The sequence below is a fragment of the Stegodyphus dumicola genome, chromosome 7 (assembly GCF_044657685.1).
Source record: "Stegodyphus dumicola isolate Sdum_Otavi_A_Nest chromosome 7, ASM4465768v1".
NCBI classification, from domain to species: Eukaryota; Metazoa; Arthropoda; class Arachnida; order Araneae; family Eresidae; genus Stegodyphus; species Stegodyphus dumicola.
The window spans coordinates 198,012,145-198,033,557 of NC_140774.1; the positions used below are offsets into that span (position 1 = coordinate 198,012,145).

At 31.6% G+C, this 21,413-nt stretch overlaps 1 protein-coding gene across 3 annotated transcripts in view; it reads right to left on the reverse strand.

Annotated features, from left to right (window-relative positions):
• Window positions 1–3,348: 3,348 nt before the first annotated feature.
• The window catches only part of LOC118197577 (NAD-dependent protein deacetylase sirtuin-1-like), a 39,081-nt gene continuing 21,016 nt past the window's right edge, over window positions 3,349–21,413 (reverse strand). For all 3 annotated transcript variants that reach the window (XM_085821209.1, XM_085821208.1, XM_085821210.1), the window contains exons 7-11: window positions 20,298–20,377; window positions 19,933–20,122; window positions 10,910–11,027; window positions 9,135–9,526; window positions 3,349–6,547 (exon numbers count right to left, since the gene is read on the reverse strand). In XM_085821209.1, coding sequence (XP_085677335.1) covers window positions 6,270–6,547; window positions 9,135–9,526; window positions 10,910–11,027; window positions 19,933–20,122; window positions 20,298–20,377 — 1,058 coding nt within the window. In that variant the 3' untranslated portion in view covers window positions 3,349–6,269. The remainder of the gene's footprint in view (window positions 6,548–9,134; window positions 9,527–10,909; window positions 11,028–19,932; window positions 20,123–20,297; window positions 20,378–21,413) is intronic.

Consider the following 21,413-nt stretch of genomic DNA (forward strand, 5'->3'; position numbering starts at 1 on the left):
TACAAATGGGGAAACAAAGTTGTTATATTTCAAATTTGATTTTTTGCAATGAATTTACAGGTTTTAATGTTATGTTATCAGCAAGAAAATTTTTTTAAATAACAATTTAAACAAATTACAGATCAAGGAAAGACCATTTATATTAAAACATAAAATTAAAAATTTTCTTATGATCTCAACATACAGAAAAAAAATAAAGGGGAAAATGGTTGTTTACACGTAACTGAATATAATCTTTTCAAAAATTTAATTCTAAAAGTCACAGCTGAATCATTTGAATGTCTGATGACACAATTTCAAAACATTCAAGTTTTGACGAAAAATAAAATCTGGTTCATAAACAATACTCAAATGAAGTAATTAATTTGTCTTTAGCACTATCAAGAAGAACCTGCCAAGTTATCGAGTGACACAGGTTTAAATTAGTTTTGCAAACAATCATTAAAGGAATTTTAGTTGACAATTTAGAGCAGAATTTTGAAAGATTGAAGAGGCATTTTCATCATTAAAATTTGATATCTTAAAAGTGTAAAGTGTTTTACAGAATATAAATTTGGTTAATTCTGCAAAACATGGAATAAGCTCTACAATCTGCAATATCAAATATCCACCTAAGATTTAAAAATTTAACATAAAAGTAAACAAGCATACCCAGCTAATTCATAGAATTATTCAGCTGTGTCTTTAACCTTCCAGAACACATGCTATGCACAAAGTTTACGAGAAATCCAGATTTTAATGCACACTTCTCACATATCGCAGCTAAAACGTCTAAATGTCATTTCTATTCCTCCTTTCAACCCTTCCCCACATCAGAGTATGCCAACAGAAAGTGATATGACTTTTTTTGTTTTTACTGGGCTTTTGCGCTGCAGCTTCATTGTAAAAGTTACGTCATGCACGTAGTTGTGAATGAAAATTAATTTTTATATATGTTTTCATGCCAAAAAATTATGTGCAACCAGCTGATTTTGCTCCCTTTCTTCAAAAAGTATCTGATGAAGAAAAAGAAACCTTTGAATGTGAAAATAATAGCAATCTGAGTGAGGAAAATATAAAGATAAATAATATCAGCACTGAATCTAGACATTAAATTTCAGATGCTGATAGTATTAATGATATAGAAAAAAGGAATGATGATGATAAATGCTTTGTTAGTAAGGATAAATCTTATAAGTGGCAAAAACAGAAGTATGCAAATTGCACAAAGAGACATAAGTTGAATATCGTGAGCATTACCCAGCCTAAAACATTATGCCAAGAATATAAAGGATGAAATGGGAACATTTTTGAAAATAGTTGATATAAATATGCTTGATGAAATTTGGAATGTGCAAATAAATATATAAGTTTACTAAAAGGCAAAATACTCAGGACATAGAGACTGCACTGTTACCCGAGTGAAAATGATGGCCTACTTTATATTGTTATATATGACAGGAATAAAAAAAAAAGGGGGGAATCATGTAAATGCAAAAGGACTGTTCTCAAATGATGGCATTAGAATTGAAATAATGAGAGCTATGATGAGCTGCAAGAGATTTTTTAATTTCTGACAAGTAGTCTTTGATTCGATGATAAATCAACAAGACAGATTAATATTAAAACTAGCTTAGGTTTTAAAATATAGTTATTAAATAATAAATTTCTATAATAAAATACATCGTCTTTCCACCTGAATAACAGCGTTTAAAAATAATTTACTATCATTTAAATGAGACATGATTTGTATTTAACAATAATAAAGTTAATATTTTGTGTTTTAAATTTATTACCAATATTCACTCATTTCTGTCATTTTTCGTGCCAAAAATGATAAAATAACAAATGTCATAAAAAATACGACGCGTGCATGCTCATGTAAAATTCTTAAGCGCACATGCTGGAAGGTTAATACGTGTTAACCCTTTCCTGCACGATACCTTTTAAAGTTGGAATTTCGATTAAAAAATGGTAGGCAGTTTATTCAGGCCTAGAGGAGTACACAAGTAAAATTTTGTAAAAATACCACTTATCCTTTTAATTCTGTGGGGCACACTGATTGAATAGAGCTTCAAAAAGAGTGCTGAAACGAGCATTGCTGAGAAGCACGTAAAAGAGTGAGATTTTGCTTACGATTAAGAAACACTAGATTCTGAATACCATAGCAGATTTACCATTACCCAGGGTGTGCCACGGGGAGATCTGCTACTCTACACCTCCCTAAGAAGCTCAATTTTGGTTATATGATGATTACATGCTTATAAATGGGGAAAAAAATAACTTGGGTATATGATATTTGGATTATTTGCATTATTTACATTTCAAACTTTAATCTATTTTTTGCATCTTGGTACTTTTCGAAGAAAGTGACACCACCTTTGAAAAAGCACAACCTAATCTTCCATGTTTTGCACATGTGCTGGAGATCCATATCAGATCCACTATCTGAAGGCAATTCGTATAGCACTTTGTGCTTTAGCCCTCTCCAATCCATTTGGAAAACAATTAAAAATAAAAAAAACTAATATTATATCTTCAATTTGAAATTATAACCTATAAAATAAAAATATAAATGTCTACAACTCAAAACTATTAAATGTAGAGCTAAGAAACACCTCGGTTCACGGTTTAATTTTAGGCAAGATTTCAAGGTAAAAATTTAAAACTAAACTAGAACAAGGAGTTAATATACAGCCAAAAAAACATTCCTTTTATACCCTAAAAAAATCTGGAAGTTTTCTTTGAAAAGTAAGGGTCTTAAAAAACTAAACATGGCTAAAATATATGGACTGGTTTGTGTTGCCATCATCTATAAAGAAGGTTCAGAGTAACGTCCAAATCCTTTTTCATTCAATTTTTTTGTGCGTACAGAAGGAAATTTTTAAATGTGCTCAGAGACACCATGCTGCAAAGGGTTAAAAGATATTTCCATGTAAAGGATATATGATGCTTGTATATATACCAAAAGAATTGTTTTAAAATAAATTTTATTATAGGCTTAAATAGCTCTATCTATACCAATATTGCAACACTATTTGCTCGGGTAAAAGGAATTGCCATGCAGAAATTTACGCCCCGTTATAAATACTGAATCTACATTTTAACAATTCAGGATACAAAAAGAACTTTGTTCAGCAATAAATGTCAGGAAAGTGTACAAATCACAGATAAGTATATTTATTTATCCCCTATAACAATATTTTAACGGTAAAAAATATTCAATAATTTATATTAAATTTAAGTCTTTTTATCCTTAAAATACCTTCATCAATAAAGAAGTTAACCAAAATGCATAAGATTTTAACTCTAATAATAAAAATTGTAGGAAATGGTGATTTTTGAAATATACAAAACTGGACACCAAAATATTTGTAAGTACATTTATTTATAACAGAAACACAAAACTGAAACACTGAAAAAATTATACAGAACATTTGAATTTACTGATTTATGAAAAAAGCCAAAAATATTTCTAAAATTTATATGTTAAAATAAAAACATTTCGGTTACCAATTCAAAATATTATCATTAACTTGTTCAATAAATAACATAAAAACAAAATGCTATCAAAACAAAACACAAAAAATATTTACTCTTAATATACATAAAACTAGCAAGTTGCTAAATTCTTGTGCATGTCATTTTTAATCTGCTGCTCTTTCATAAAAAATACTTATTTCAAAAAGAGTGCGTGCGTTAATAGAATATAATTTAATATATTGCACAACCTTCAGAGTTTTTCCATCTTTTTAACATAATTAAAAACCTTATTTTACATATGATGAAGAAAAATCTCTCATTCTCAACGTTCGCTGCGAGAGGAAAGAAAAAGAAACTTTACAAAGGACCTACAGAGTTATTTCTCTAAATGTCCTCTCACTCTGAACTTCATTATCTTTAAAAAATTATTTACACATTAACACTAATTCAAAAGTCACATGCAGCAAATAGCAGCAAAAATGCTAGTTTATACATTACAAATGAAACTTAAAGAAAAAAAAAAAAAAAATAAAAAAGATTGGAGAAGAAAGCTTATGTACAACACTGATAAAACCATAGAGCAGTCTTCTACATTTTATGACATGATTTACAAAAATATCCAACAAATGTAGATCACTTAATTGCTGACTCAAAAAATTAAAATTGCATATATACTGTCCAGATCCATATATAGAAGGTGCACGGAATTACTTTGCATGAGTTTTCTCACAGTCAATTTAAATCGGAAAATAAGAATTCAGATTATACATCATTCTGTAAATATTTTCTTAAATAGTCATTACATATCAGAAGCATAAAAAAAAAAAATTGAAAAATGAGATACCTGTGGAGTTGGAATAATTTTATATAACTACCTTAAGAAATTTAAGTCAGTAATCAAGAATTTGAAAAGCTTTTATAGATTGTATTATGTGTCAAACTTCAATAAAAAGAACATTACATTCTTACAAATAGTAATGTATTTCACAGAAAAGCATTCAAGTGCCCACAGTTTTTAGCTTTTGTTACACAGAAGATTTATTTCATAATGATAATGAAAATCTAATGGATTTTAGAGAGCTTTTAAATCACAAAATAATTTGGTGACAAACAAAGAGGAAGTTGATGCACTATGAAAAAATTTTAAATTATACTAAATATGTGAGCTAAATAGAAAACAGGATAGAATTACAACAAATAAATTCATTTAAGGTAAATATCAAGACACTGTAACACAATAATTTCATCTTTACCCATGTTACAATTTATGAATCAGTTCAGTGGACTTTTAAAAGTATGCTTAAAATTTTCACAAAGCAAATTTCAAAAATAACATTATGCTTGGTCCCCAGTATCTAACAATCACAGGAAGAGGTTAAAAATAAGGGAGATACTAGTTCATATATCTTCAGAGGCTGCAATACTGTAAAAGCATTGAAATGAAAGATAGCAAATCAAATATATGCTAATACGTTTTGCAAAATGCAGAATGCTAATTACATTTTTAAAACTTCATTTGGAAAAATGCAATTTGTTTGGAAATATGCAAAGTGTATCTATTCATTAAAAAAAACTAATAAATATAGGAAATTATAAAAGTTAAAAATTTTGACTAATAAAATCTGTAAAAAAAAATTTGGCACAATGCATTCATGTTTTATAGATCTGGATCAGGCATTTCATATATTAAATATAGGTTACTTTGATTACTCTTTCCCGTTTAGAAGCCTCTAAAATAAGCACACTCATAAATATGCAAGCAGATCATCAATCAAATGCACATATATAAATGTCATAACATTTAAAACTCAAATTTGTTTAACTACATGCACTACTGTAAAACCAGACAAGAATTGAAGTAAATCTTAGGCATTTGTATCTAATGCAAAAAAAAAAAAAAAAAAAAAAAAAAAAATTATCATAATATTGGGTGGAGCAAAAAGGCATTTTAATACAACTAATTATACCAATAAATATTTAATATCTTTACATATTTTAGAATAAGGGATTCACTTGAATACAAGTAATTAAACTAGACATCAACAAATATATAACACCATGGATAATACTTAAAAAACAAATGAATATTTATATAAAACATGAAATAATTGAGAATGAAGCTTTAGGTGACTATAAAAAAAATTCAGTGAACAGGAAAGTTTACATACAAAAACAGTAAAATAGTAAAAAATAATTACACAATTGCACGTTAAATATTCTGAAGACAAGTGAAGCAGAATAAAGTACTGTATTTACACTCTCTTCTCGCCTCTTCCACAATAAGAGTCTAAAATGATTGTCCTACGTTTTCTCAAACAAGTCAAGTCATACATGCTATTTCGTATTATTTATATAATAAATGACAATCACTGGCTCAAAATAACTCGATAACGTTCAGTCTTAAGTGTGCTGTTGGAATTAATTTAATGGGAGAAAAGCACATTTAACAAACAATGCAACTTTACTTCTCCAATTAATGTTACTTTATGTATTGTGAATGACATTTTCTTTCTTTTTATTTTTTTACAAAGTATTTTTATCACTTAAAATCTTTTCAGAGAAATGTATCTTGAACATGTATGGACAGATCATTTGCATTAAATAACATCAACATATTTTCAATAGTTCACCAAAGATAGTTAAAACCATTCAGCATCTACATTTTAAAAGTAAGAACACAGAAATAATCATTTACAATGTGTTTTTGGCTACATTTTACAGATAGAATTAGAAACATTACAATGAAACAGTAGCAATTGTATGTGCTATATATATTTATTCATTTATTTCAAAACAAAATTAAAGATTTACGTCTTCGGACTTTCTTCTTGCTGTTCAGATTTTGCAGAGCTCTCATCTGCGGTGTGTGCCTGTTCGGCAACGGGCCGAACGGGTGGAAAATGTGGTGATGATATTTCATTGCTAATATCTCCAGTACTGTCATCTAAAGGGGGTCTCTGTGGAGACCCACAGTCTGATGAATAATCAGTAGGTGTACTACAACAGTCATCATCCTCACCATCTCTATAAACTTCTGCACCTTTGAAAATGTAACGACTTGGCGGGAAATATAAATAACTGTCATCTGAAATGAGGAAGGAGGAAACACTTTTAATGCCTTATTTTACACAACCACATTTATAGTGATTGTTTACAGCTGGTCTAAAACATTTTTCAATCCCCTAAGATACAATATAAATTATTTTAAAATTTTTAACTGGAAAAAATAAAAATACAACTCGCAAAATGATTAAAAGCTTACCGTAATTTCGCACGTATAGTCCGCACGCAAGATTTTATATTAAAAAAATTTCAAAAATCATCAGATAGTCCGCACCACCGGATAGTCCGCGGACTATACGTCCGAAATTACGTTTTTTTAATATGGCAATATTCCCATGCTTTTTAAACACATCCTTTGTTTGTGCCAATTTCTCACCGCTTTCTCGTCCACTTCAAAATAATGGGGTAAAATCCTAGTATACGGTGCAGCCTTGGCGCGACTTTGAAAATTATCGCCAACACCAAAAATGATCCAAAGAACGTCTATATATATACTATGCACTATATACTATGTGTGTATATACATAGTATATATACTATATATGTAGTATATACTATGTTAAACTATATATTTTTTTAAATGACCCGTTAACTACTCATCGTATATGTCCCGTTTTTACTGCTCATCATAAAGTCGCCAAAAGTAGCCAAATCACGTGTGCACCGAATACTAGGATTAAACCAATAACGGCCCGCTTCTCTATTTCCATCTTTTTCCCGGCGATGTTTCATCAACGTTATTGAAGATGAAAGACAAAATACTGTGCAACGTGCTATACTCGTCATAAGTGGTAATGAAATTTGACCTTCGACCCCACTCACTCGGTGTTGTCAAACCACCGAGTAAACGAATCACTTTTTTTTTTTTTTTTTTTTTTTTTTTTTTGTACTCCAGGTACTTGCTACTATGGCTCCTAAAAACCGAGCTGACGCATCAATTACTTTTCCCCCTCCCGGCAGTTGCGTTAAAGCAGTGCGAAGAATACTGGGATACTCTGGTTGCGCTAAGTGAGTGCTCATACAAGACTTTCTTTGGCTCATATCCCGGCATCGCTTGATGCGCCAGCCTGGATTTTAGGTGCTCTACTTGCTACTACTCATTCGTTCTGCACTATGCTCTATGGTTTACTATCGATACGATACATACGAATGTTTTCTTGGAATCTCGCGTTTTTTTTATATTTGATCATCGGCAGTTCACGACAGCGTGTTTTTTAAATTTCAACGATTTTAACCGTGAACAACCAGCGTATTATCCGCACTGGTGGATAGTCCGCAGCTTAAAAAATTCGCATTTTAAACACAGATAGTCCGCGGACTATACGCGCGAAATTACGGTAATTGTTTAAACACACCATGGATAACATTTTACTGAATGTATAATTACCCTCTCTTTTCTGTTTTCGCAGATTTTTTAAATAAAAAATCATAAGGCTCTTAAGTTTAATTAACTAAGAAATCTTAGTTAATTAAGTAACACATAACATTCAAATATTCCTCACAAACTTTCTTTTTAAAAAAAATGGTACAGTAATACTCACTATAGTTTAAAAAATTCAAAAAATACTAAATTTTAATACAGTAAATATAAATTCTAATATTTGCAGCAGGGAACTATTTTCAATGGATAAATGATTGTTTTTCCTCCTTTACACAATCAAGTATTTTACTGAAATTTAATTTTATGGAATTTTAAAGTTAAGAATGAAAACTATACTGAAGTAATCACATGAGTATTAACAGCTAAACAACTATATAAATTAGTAGATCACTTGAAATCTTGTCGGAGAATATTATGGAAGATATCAGTACTGAACATAAACTTACTGTTTACCAAATGATAAAAAATGCGACACATTGCTACAAGAGAATTTATGAAGAGAGAAAGGCTGAAAAAAAGATTAGGTTAACTGAATATGGCAAAGCTCATAAAGGCTATCTATCTGCATAAAGGATGGATGATTTCATAAAGGAGTTCCTAAGGAAGATGGCTCATTTTATGTTACACATATGGGGAAAAACAGAGATCAAATTCTTTGCGAGGAAGAGGAAAATGTGAACATCGATACTGTAATTTTTATAAAATAAAAAATGAAAATATGTTTTTAAATTATTTCAAATAAATTATGAATTTAGAAATCATGTTTTATTTATTATAAAAAATTCTCTCTTTTAAGAAATTGTCATTTTTGCAGGTATTTGGTTCCTCAATTAGCCCAGTTTCAAAAAGAGATATCAACAGAACCAATTAACCAGACGGAGTTACAGAGAGTATCTCAATTACAGAGACTATTTGCATGTATTTTTAAAATGTTCCTCAGATAATATTATAAACTTTTATTCCTTATTATCACTAATTTTTATTAAATTAACTTTCAGTATTTAAATTTAGTACTTACATAAATCAAGAATTAAAATGGGTTCCAATTATTAATAAGGAATACAAAAATAGGATGGAAGAGATGTACTTGAAAATAAATAAAAGTGGAAAATATTGCATGTGTGTACAATTTTGCACAGTACAATAACTGTGAACATGAGAAAATAAGCATCACCACAAAGTTACAGAAGGAAATAATATCAACAAAGTAAGTATAAAAAATAACTACCTGGTAAACGCTTTGAAATACTCTCTCTACTACTTGTTGGCCATATATGCTTACTGTCATAGACATCTTCAAAATCAGACTCATTTTTTTTACTCGAACTTGTTTCAATGGGAGGTTGTTCTTGATTAGACCCATCTTCGCTATCACTTAATTTAATAGACGACAGACCTCGACAATCACAACTATTGCTTTCCTCACTAGGAGGAATATTGGATGGATCGTATGTTTCGGCTTGTGATGACGATGATTCAAAATTATTATTTACTTCTGCAGAGTCTAGAGATACTGCTTCATTGGCAACAACAGCGGACCTTTTAGATGAAACACTAATGGGAATTTCTTTCAGTTGCGAGCGTGGTATATCTTCATCAATCACCCACTCTGTCTCTAGCCTATAAGAAAAATTTATATCATTCACTTCTGAAATTTGAATGCAAGATTTTTACATAAACATAATGTAACGGCAATAAAATAATTTGATTAACATTTTAAGTAATAACTTTAATACTGACAACTGACACCTGATTTAAATTATGCCTTAATAAATTAATAACTGATCTTATGCTTTGAAAAAGAAAGCGTTCATTGTTTCCTAACACACAGACAGACAAAATAATATATGAAAAAAGAAAATCTGGAAAGTGACAGATTGAAGGAAAGTTTGGAATTATTGTCCAGCCTTTGTTATAAAACAACATGTGAAAATACAGTTCATTACATTACAGAAATACATTCAAGTCTAATATTACTGAAATTTAAATTATCATGAGTACCACATGCACATTAACCCTTTAAGGCTGGACATCTGCTGGACAGTGGACATCATTTACTTTTCAAGTTGAATTTATAGTTGGAAAGCATTAGAAAAAGGGACTGGTCGCATTTTGATTCATGCTGGTATCTGTGTAGGAGGCAATTTCTATTTCATTAAAAATGAACGCAAAGCGACAGACCTGCATTAAACCGGTGGATGCCATGGAGCTCGCAAGCATACAGTTGAGAACCCCTGCTCTACGGAATTATGGAAGTAAAATTTTGTATGGATGGCTTCCCAATCCACTAAACACAAAAATTTCTGCCAGTTTCTAATGTATCTGATTTCGGGTTGGATGTTGGAAGAAAAGGTACGAAGTGTCGTTTTGGCATTATGATCAAGAAATTATCATTTATTCATGACATTTTGAGGAATTTAAAATTTCAGGGCCAAATGTACTATGTTCAGAGGGTTAATCATGGAGCATAAGCGCGCATTGGATCCAAAAGACCCAGCTCGTGTTTTTTTAAGAAAAAGTGGTAAATCTTCAAAGTGTTACATCTATGCCAACAATAAATTTTTATGATCAAACTTAAGAAGTATGCACATTAAAATTTTTAATTTCTCCAAATGCTTTTATGAAATAAAATTTCTTACGGAATAGAAAAACATATTACATATAAGCATAGAAACAAAATAGCATACATTTACTCTGAAGTGATTTTTAATTTTCTCGTATAGGTGTTTTACTGTCAACATTAAATCCTACTATTGAACTTCAAAAATACATGGTCTGGTAATCAAAAAAGCAAATGGTTGCAATATCTCTCTTTATACTTATAGCAGCTTTATTGTCTTCCATATAGCTCCCCAATACAATAGCAAGAGCCCAAACTTTTCATATTATCACATACAATAAATTAATAAATTCATTTAAAATGATTACTCAAAAACCTGATATTTCAAAAACTGTACGCCATGGCAAGGAGAAGAATAAACTGGAAATGCACAAAATACTTACCGATGACAAATCTCTCCTATAATAACATCACAATCTCCCAGAAGTTCAATATCAAATGTTAGATGCTTCAAAGGTTCTCTGTTTATTAAAATCTGTGGGACATTTGTTGGTATTGAACCTAATAAACAAGAGAATAGTATAATAAATGTACTGATAATTTTTGGACAAAAATAGATAAGATTAAATGCAACAATATTTGTACCAAAAAACTATGCCAGATTTGCATAACAACTTTATAATTTAGAAACAAATACAATGAAAAACACTTTAAACGCTTAAAAGTTCATACACAGCTTTAAAAGGTTAAATTAATGTTGAATTCTGCAAGCTCTTACATATTGCATCTTCTCTTTTTCTTCAATGCATGAGAAATGACTAATGGAACCTAATTCTGAAGTGAAAAAAAGGACTAACACACATAAACAATACTTTTGAAAATTCTAATTTAAGTGCTTTTGAATGCCAAAAAAGTTACACTACACATTAGCCTAGTGCTCTAAACGCTATCTTTAAAAGAAGAGCTTTAAACGTATCTTAAAAAGACAAATTGTGAATCACATGCTCTTACACATCTGCATAATCAAACATTCAGTAACTACCCCTTCTGCCAAACATCTGTATCACTCGCGGAAAATACTTTTTGACTATACTTCAAAGAACAGCTTCAAGAAATCATAAATTCTCTTTCTCTTAAACATCTCATTTATGGGGGAAGAGGACAAATAGGAACAGTAAACACAACAAACTCAGATCACAGACCCCCAATTTAGAACCACCAATGCTTTTATATACTTTTGATTTAATTTTTCCTTTTTACTTCATAATGACAGATACTACTACAAAGAAGAAACTGATATATAATATATGATATACAGTAGATAATACTGATATATATATATACTACTGATATAGATATTACTGTTATATATTCTACTATATATGATATATAGTAGATTCACAATTTAATGATTGGATTAACCATTCGAAAAATGGTTCATTTTATTTATTGCTGAATGATGGAAAAATTACTACTACAAATTTATGAAAAACAAACAAGAAAAGAAGGTTATGTTGAATAATGGCAGTGACTACATATGATGTTATGATACTTCGGAGTTTACAATTCGTAATCCAGAAAACAAATATTCTTGAATCATCTGCTAAAATATAAAAATTCAACTTTAAAAGCAAATCAAATCTAAAACCATTAATTTCATAATTAATGATGATTCCTACCAAAATAATGAATTGATGTTTTACTAAAGAATACAAAAATAACAAAAAAAAAAAAAAAGCAACAGCAAGTGCACCCTAACAAATGGGTAATTAATTGACAAGCACTCTTCATTGGTTTAACCCACCCAATTGCTTCTAATTTTTTTTTACAAAATCATGCCACCATAATTTCTGAGTGCTTCATTTTATTAACCAAATCATGTTAAAAGATATTTTACAGGAACATAAATAAACAATTCCTTCATTGTACATATTATAACAACACATGTTTCATCATGTCCAAGTGAACAAATGGAAATCACTCCAAAAAAATATTTTATTTTCCAGAAATTTCAAGACTTTTATCTAAATAAGATGGGTACTTCCTGATTATCCCTACCTCCACTGAAGTTGCAAAAACATATTCATGAGACAAAGCAGCAAGTTGGCAAAACATTTATGTCGCAACCCACGGTGTTGCCAAAAAGTATTTCTGTGTATATGCATAGAAAATCTTTTTTGGCAGCAGTGGCACACAATGCTGAAGTTATATGGTTGCCAACTTTGTGCAATTCTCTATTTTGAAGCGACACACACTGCTGTGTGAATGGTGAGAATAACAGTGGGAGGAAAGTTTCCCATTATTTCTACCCCTGCCCACAGTTTATAGATTGCCTACTTTTGCAATGAGTTCCTAATGCACCAACTGAAAATAACTGCTGCCATTCACACATCAAACTGGCAAAAAATTAATCGCCAACAAGTTCACATATGTCGTGCTACAAGTACGTTTCACATAAGCAGTACAACAGTAACAAGTTTGATTTTTTGTAGGAAGTGAGGACATCAGAAAGTACCTTAAAATGTTACATTTTTTAGCACCCTTTTCAAAGTGTAACATTTTCCCCTACAAAGGAAATAATAAACATTTGTCAAAAATTAGAACTTAAAACTGAATGGTATACTATAGTACTCAAATATGACTCGTACTAATTTAAAAAAAAAAAAAAAAAAAAATTAGGAGACTTTCAGTGAAGCAGAAAATTTTCAGTTCAATAATATTATTAAGAGAAAAGTTACCTTAATTATTGTCTTTAATTCATAAATCAGAAAGCTTATCTAATATTCATAAACTAAATAACAGTTTTATTAAGTATTTAAAATTTTAAAGCTCAAATCAATTTTAACGCATGAAATGTGATACTACTACTCAGAAATGTGAATTACATCATTTTTGCCCAAACAGTTTTTCTTATTAGTACAAGAAGATAAAAAATAAGTAAAAATGAGGTAAAATATAGCCTGTCTAGTTAAAACCACATTCAACTTTATTAATTCCTCATATTAATATCTATTTTTGTATGAGAGTTATGTGATATGCGCAGCTCTCCAACGCACATGAAGTAAGATATATAAGGGAAAGAACGTGCAGAATAGGCAATATTTGTGTCATTATTTCTGCCAAACGAATTATCGGTGAAAGTTGGTTTTTGTCCCAGAGGATACATGTAATAGGAGAGAATGCCAGGCCGCCGTCAACGAAGGCACTTCCAGCAGATAGACGATTTTACGAGGGGTATGGTGATCGGAGTGAGAAGTGCGGGTTGGTCCTTACGTCAAATCACAGCTGATACCCACATCGATGCGAGCATGGTGCATCGCCTATGGTAAACATGGTTGGAACAGGAAATAAGGGAAGAAGAGGGGTGAGGGTGCAGCCAGAGTGACGTCAGCATGCATGGATTGACGCATCCGCCGACATGCTGTGTCGGTCCCACAAGTCACTTGTACCACGATTGTGCAAGATACCCTGGATGTTCACGTGTCAACCAGAACCATTTCACGTCGATTGGATGAACGTGATTTGCACTCACGGCGTAAGTTAACCCCTTAACGCATTTGCCCGTGTGAGACACGGGCGAAAGTTTCCGGCAAATTTGCACATGCCCGTGTTTCACACGGGCGCCCTTGTATCTCGCGTTATTTTATTTCTAATACTTGTCTGAGATCCGTTCCAGTAAAAATAAATAGGCTAGATTATAATTACACTTATTTGACATAGATGGCACTACTATTCAGCATTTTTCTTGTGTAAACCACGTGGCGCATTTTGATGATTAGCTATAAGTTTGCTAGGAATTCTTTGCTATAAAGTAGTCGTTTGGTGTGGAAAAAGTAATATATCCATTTTTATTATGTAAATATAATAAAAGTAAGCAGTTAACTGCAAATTATATTACTAAGTGTTTTTGTAATTTAAAAAAAGTTATCTGATAATGAGCGACTCTGACGATGACAATTTTGAATATGCCAATTTATCAGACAGTTTCAGCGATGAGAGTGATGATTTCTTGAGTGATGGAAGTGAATCGGAAGATAATGACAATGAGATTTTGGATATAGCAAGGAATTGGTATCAAATTAGCATAAATCAACCAAACGTTGCACCACCGAGATTTCGATTTGAAGCTAACCCTGGCTGTTCTGCATATATATGATTATGCATGAATATGATTATGCAAGAAAAAAAATAGGTGATTTTTTGACCGAAAATTAGAAATTAATGTGTGCCTTAAGGGGTTAAGAAGACTGCCATTGACCCCACAGCATACACACTAACATTTAGCAGGGTGCTGGACTGGAGCGATGTGGATGACAGAATGACAAAACGTCGTGTTCTCAGATGAGTCACACTTCCATTTATCCAGTGTCAGTCGCCGCATACGTGTTTGGAGTCGACGTGGAGACAGATCTAATCCGGAAGTAACTGTGGAACGCCCCACCACACAACAACGTTGCATAATGGTTTGGAGCGCTATTGCCTACGATTCCAGGTCATCTCTAGTTCGTATTCAGGGCACTATGGCGGCCCAACGATACTTGGATAATGTACCATCGCTGTCCATGGTGTTCCTACATCCTACTGAGCCGACGCCGTTCTCGCTCTTTATTCTGATTATCATTTTGAAATAAAGATCACTTCTTGCTGCTTGCTGTCTCTGTCTTTTTTCCAAATTTCATCACTTTCTGACCACTCCTTCTTGGTGTTGCATTTTCATTGTCGAGCAATGTAAAAGCGTCGAGTCGTATTGTCGAGCAAATGAGCAATGTAAGGTTAACTTTTGGTTTTCTTAAAAAAAGATTTTATTGAATTTTAATACTTTGTTTCAGAATTATAGTTTATCATGTAAGATTTTGTTTAAAATAACTCGCACTAAAAATATTCAGCTTAAATTTATAATTGATATTTGTGGTAAAGAAGTATTTTAAAATTATTATTTATGCTTTACTTTTATTTGTATTTAAATTTTATGTTGATAATTGTTATGTGTAAGCCATTCCGGCATTTATGAAAAAAAGAACTGCAAGCTGAGTTTTGAATTTGTTGCCAAGCAGGCGCGTGAAAATAAGTAATAACTCAAACTGACGTAGTGTGATTTGATTATACTGCTGAATTGGCAAAGATTTTTTCTTAGTTCTCGCCATCCAGGCGTGTGATAGATAGTAACATCATCCCGACGTATTACAGATTGTATATTCTAAAAGTTGAATTGCCAAACTGGCAAAAATTGTTTTTGTTATCGCCAACGAGGCGTGGAGAAATAGTAAAATCGTCAAACTGACGTGGGTAATTGCCTAACTGGCAAAGGTGTTTATATAGTTATAGCTAAGGAGGCTTGTGAATAGCGAGTTAAAACATCAACACGACGCAGTATTATAATATTTTGTGCCAACCTGGCAAAGTTGTTTAAATAATTCTCTCGAATTGGTTAGTGTGGATTTCGTATTTGAGAAATTAAGTCTCGCCAGAAATTATACATTTTTAGTACAAGTACGATCTTTTAGATTCAATTTTAAAAGGAAGCCTAATAAACGTAACTTGTGTCAACATGTCATTCTTAGCTAGGAGTAAAAAACAGGATTTAAAAGTATTAGCAGAAGAGTCAGGTTTAACCGTGAAACCTGAATTTAAGATTGCTCAGTTGCATAAACTGATAACTGAAAGTCCTGATTGTGATGAGGAGTTTACTCGAGAACTACTGGCTGCAATTAGAGAAGAAAGGGAACGAAAAGAAGAATGCGAAAGAGAAATAGAAAAGGAACGCGAAAGAGAAGAAAGTGAAAAGGAACGCGAAAGAGAAAGAACGCAAAAGGGAAGAAAGAGAAAAAGAACGCAAAAGAGAGGAAAGAGAAAGAAGAGATTACGAAAGAGAAGAAAGAAGAGCTTGAAAGAGAAGAGCGAATTAGAGTCTTTGATCTACAGAAACTTCAGCTGGAAGCAATGGCTGCCACAGCACAGCCGGTAGAAACTATGCAGTTACCTGAGCAGCCTTTAAAAATCAGAATTCACGATGTCATGCCACGTTTCAACCCTAAAGAAGATGAAATAAGTTTATTTCTGGTGTTATTTGAGCATCAAGCTAAAATAATGAATATACCTGCTGAAAATCAAGTGACTCAACTTATTTCATTGCTGCCTCCTGACATTGTTCAGCTTATTGCTGAAGAACCAGAAGAGGACACGAAAAAGTATGAATATGTAAAAACTTTACTGTTACAACAATTTAAATTGAGTGCGGAAAAATTTCGACAACTATTTAATAAACACCAAAAATCTACTGAAAGTACTTGGTATGATTTCTACTATGAATTAAAGAATTATTTAGAAGGATGGCTTAACGGATTAAACATTAAAACTTTTGAACAGCTAAAAGATCTCATGGTGGTTTGATCAAATAAAAAAGCACACTTCTCCTGATTTCAAAGTACATTTTATGGATCAATGAACAACCATCATTTCACCTACTGAAATGGTTAAGAAAATTGAAGATTTTGAAGATGTGAGAAAAACAATAAAACCGAAATTTTCTGTCAATCAGACTGAGAAAATTAACAAAGGATTATTTAAACCGTGTTATGATAATTTTGTGAAAAAAATAGAGCATATGCCTCATTTTAAGCATTCTGATAGATGGGATGATTCAAAATACAAGAAAGATCATCAGCAAAGGAATCAGTTCCAAAACAAAAACCAAGAAAATTTATATGACAAAAGATATTGACCACGTTGTTTCGAGTGTGGGTCATACGAACATTTTAAGCCTCAGTGCCCTTGCTTAAAACCAAATGAAAAGATAAATTGCGTATTTTCGAATGATGATTTATTAAAGACGTATACAATTAACGGTTTAGTTAATGGGTATGAAATGCTTATTCTTCGAGACACAGGAGCCACAGTAGATGCTATTTCTCGAAAATACGTAGATAAGGCAAAAATGATTGGAGAACATGTCTGGGTCTCTTAAATGACCATTTAGTGTGTCTACCGTTAGCTGAAGTTGAAATTAATTGTGAACTTGGTCACATAAAAACAAAGGTAGCTGTTGTTACAAATGATCCTGGCAGATATGTATTGTTATCTGCCAGGATCATTCAGGTAACAAAACTGCTCAGTTGTTCAAAGATAAACAGTTCTTAAATTTAGAAAGGATAAATGCGGTTTTGACACGATCTCAAGTTAAACGATCTCGAGAAGGAGATCGAAGTAAAGACACCGAAATGGGGGAAAAAAAAGAACTGTCTGTTATTGAGTCTGACAAAGATATTTTACCGCAAGCTGATGAGAAAGACAAGGAAATTAAGAAAATAATTAATGCTAATTCAAAGGAATTAATTGAATCTCAGCATCAAAGCAGAGATCTAATCTCAATGCTTAACGAAGCTAAAAGTGAAAATTTTGGAAATTATTTGAAAATAAAGGAGAAAAAGAAATTAGATAAAAATGGAAACGAAAGGGAAGTAATTATTATTCTTGAAAAATATAGAGATCAAATGCAGAACTACACAACTTTGATTCAGAACCAAACAAATAATAGTACTAAGACTCAGGGTAATTTGGTCAATACTCACCCTCCTAAAAGTCAGGCTTCTGTCAATGCTTCACGGAAATCTGACAAACAATCTAAGCGTTCATCTCTTGATGAGAAAGCTGAAGTTATTTACGTGGAAGTTGACTCACCTTATTTACCTGGTGATTCATCTTCTATGGATAACGTGTGTGATTATTCCTCTACAAGTTCCCCAGTTTCTTCTTCTCCAAAAAGGAAAGATGTGTTTGACAGTTTGTTAACAGCAGATCAAAGAACTTCTGATAAAAGAACTCATGAAGGTGCTTCTAAGGCTAAGAAATTAAAAATACGTTCAGGATCTATGCACGCGTCAGAAAACTTAGCAAAGAGGCACAAATATGATGAAGGATACTCAAAGTTGCCACATTCAATGAGAGTGCAAGTAGCAGATAAGAACAAAGATTCATCTCGCAAAGAACAAAAACCATCTGACAAAATTAAACGATTCTTAGTTACAAGTTCCAGATGAATTGCTAGGTTCTGGAGTTGAGATGCAAGTCAAGGAGAAGTTTTTAAAGAAACTAAACAGACAAGAGCGAGTTATTGAAGAAGAAAAACTGCCACAAAAGGCTTTGGCACACTCACCTGATTTCAATAAGGAGTTTATTTTGCAAATTGATGTTTCAGACTCTGGTGTGGGTGTCATTTTAGCTCAAAAAGATGACCGAGACAATGAACATCCAGTATTATACCTCAGTAAGAAGTTCACAGAAACTGAAAAAAAGTACTCTACCACAGAAAAGGAATGCGCTGCCATAATATTTGCTGTAAAGAAACTTCAATGTTATTTAGACGGGCATACTAAATTCCTCATCATGACTGATCATAATCCCTTAGTTTGGCTCAAAAATAATGTAAGCCTAAATCCACGACTTATGAGATGGGCACTAGTACTACAACCCTAAAATTACACGATCGTTCATCGAAGTGGTAAGAAGCATAAAAATGTAGGCGCATTAAATCGTACTCCCTGGCCTGAATAAATAATTTGTTTCTCTATATAGATAAAAAAAATACTTTGTTCCTTCCTCTCTTCCTCAGTGTATCTTACTATGTTATATCTTGTATTTCAATTCTGTATTGTGCTGATATTGTTGTTTTGAAAAAAAAAAAAAAAGTAAATTTTAATTTATAAAAATATAAATTAAAAGTTTATCTGGAGGGGGGAGAGGTTGTAATATCTTGTTATTTAATAAATAAATTTAATTATTGTTGAAGTGGCAACGCCATGTTTGTGTTAAACCGTTACTCAGCAATGTGAGATATTGTTTAAAAAAAGATTAAAATTCTAAAGATTTTACCAGCTAGGAGTAGTATGAAATTTTGCCACTTAAGAATTGTATAAAATTTGTCTATCACCAAGAACTAGAAATAAAATTTATGTTCTACTAAGCAGATTGTCTGTTTTGTAAATTACTGCAAAATACATTACAAGCCATATAACTTTGGTGTCAAAGATATTACATTGAGGAATTCTAAATACACATATATCTTAAAATAAATTTTACTTAATCTCTCTCATCACTTTCTACAGAGACCTTTTGCAGTAGAGCAGCATAAACTCAACATAATGACATAACTTATTTTAAAACATTCATCCATTCTAAGGAAAACAGAGCAACAAAATAACATTATATCAACATTACCCTCGATTTTATTAATGCAGATGTTGCTATAAGCAAACAATAATGCAAGATAATGAAGAAAGAAAAGGAAATAGAGAAAATACTTAAGTAATAATAAAATAAACTTGGGTTAAAAGCCAGGCTTATATGATTTTTAATCAAAAGATGCATCCTTGTTAGAATAAATAAATAATGATATACAAAATATAACAAATTCAGTCATGGGAAAATTACTAAAATAGTGATTTTATAAAATACAGGTCAGATTACTTACTGGGAATCATTGCAACCGGTCGGACTTTGAGCGATGATCCCATTACGATGAGTAGATCACAAACATCTTTATCATTAGCTAATGCTTCATGAAATTCATCCGATAGACCTTCTCCAAAGAAAACAATATCTGGTTTCATTATACCTCGATATCCAGCTTCCGCAGGGCAAATGGGACAATAAGGGATTCTCTGAAAAAATTTAAATAATTTTAATCATGATTTTTCAATAAAGCAAATTTAAATAATTTTAATCATGATTTTTCAATAAAGCATCTATATAGCAACAAAACAAAGGGATTGAATTTAAAAAGAAAATAAAAATATATTAATATGAAAAAGTACAAAGCAAACATTCTAGACATACTTGACTAAAAATGTCATCTTTTATGACAGATGAATCGACCCTATAGCCACAAACAGTACACGTTGCAGTGGCAAATGAACCTGAAAAACAAAAAAATTGTAAGCAAAATTTTATTACACAGAAACAGCATTATTTATAAATAATTGGGTATGTTTTCAACATTCACTAAAACTTATGTTTTTGGACCACCTTCAATAATACATATAGCAAAAGAAATGCATGCATGCAAGTACCATACACAATAAGTAGAACAAGTAACCTTATTTTGGCATAACTTTCCAACAAATCAAATGTATTACCCCCCTTCTGTTCTTGAAGAGGAGGAATGTGTCTTTTATTACTTCAGAGATTTTTATTCAAAACCCGCACCTAAATAAGGTTACATTTTTTTGCTTAATTTAAAATTCTGAATTGGCATGTTTTACTACCATTTGATTACTACACATACATTTGAGCATACATGGATTTATACACTTTAACCATAAAAACAATACAGAAACTAAAAATCTGCATCCTATTAAACTGAACTTCTTAAACAAAATTTTATAGAATTGTAATGCTAAGAACAAGTGTTAAAATGCAGGTGGGTTCGTTTATTTAATAAAATAATGATTGTCAAGTTCTTCAACAGCACTAGAATTTCAGAGGAATTTGCCACATAACAAAATTAACTTTTCCTTGTGAGCATTCAAGACGGACAATCATAATAGATGGCAGAAATCCAAAATCACATTACGGAAAAAACCATCACCTTTTAGAACACAATATTTCTCTGAAAGCTAGCACGATTTCTCAGGAAACTCATAATAATATAAGACTAAATCAGTTAACATCATCGGCCATTTAACTTAGTGATGAATGACCACCTGAAGTGCAAACACAACCACATGCGTACCTGGTTACAAATGGCTGTGACTACTTAGAACCTTTATAATTCAATATGCTGTATATTATGACAGGTGTACTTAATGCATTCAGAAATAGAGAAAGTTTTCATTTTTTGTCACTTCTGTTGCAAGTGCATCATTTTTAACAGTTTTTACTGCTATTCATATGCTGATATAGGTCAACAAATGCACACGGAGAATGCTAAGAAGTGTGTATAGAGTTGGAAAT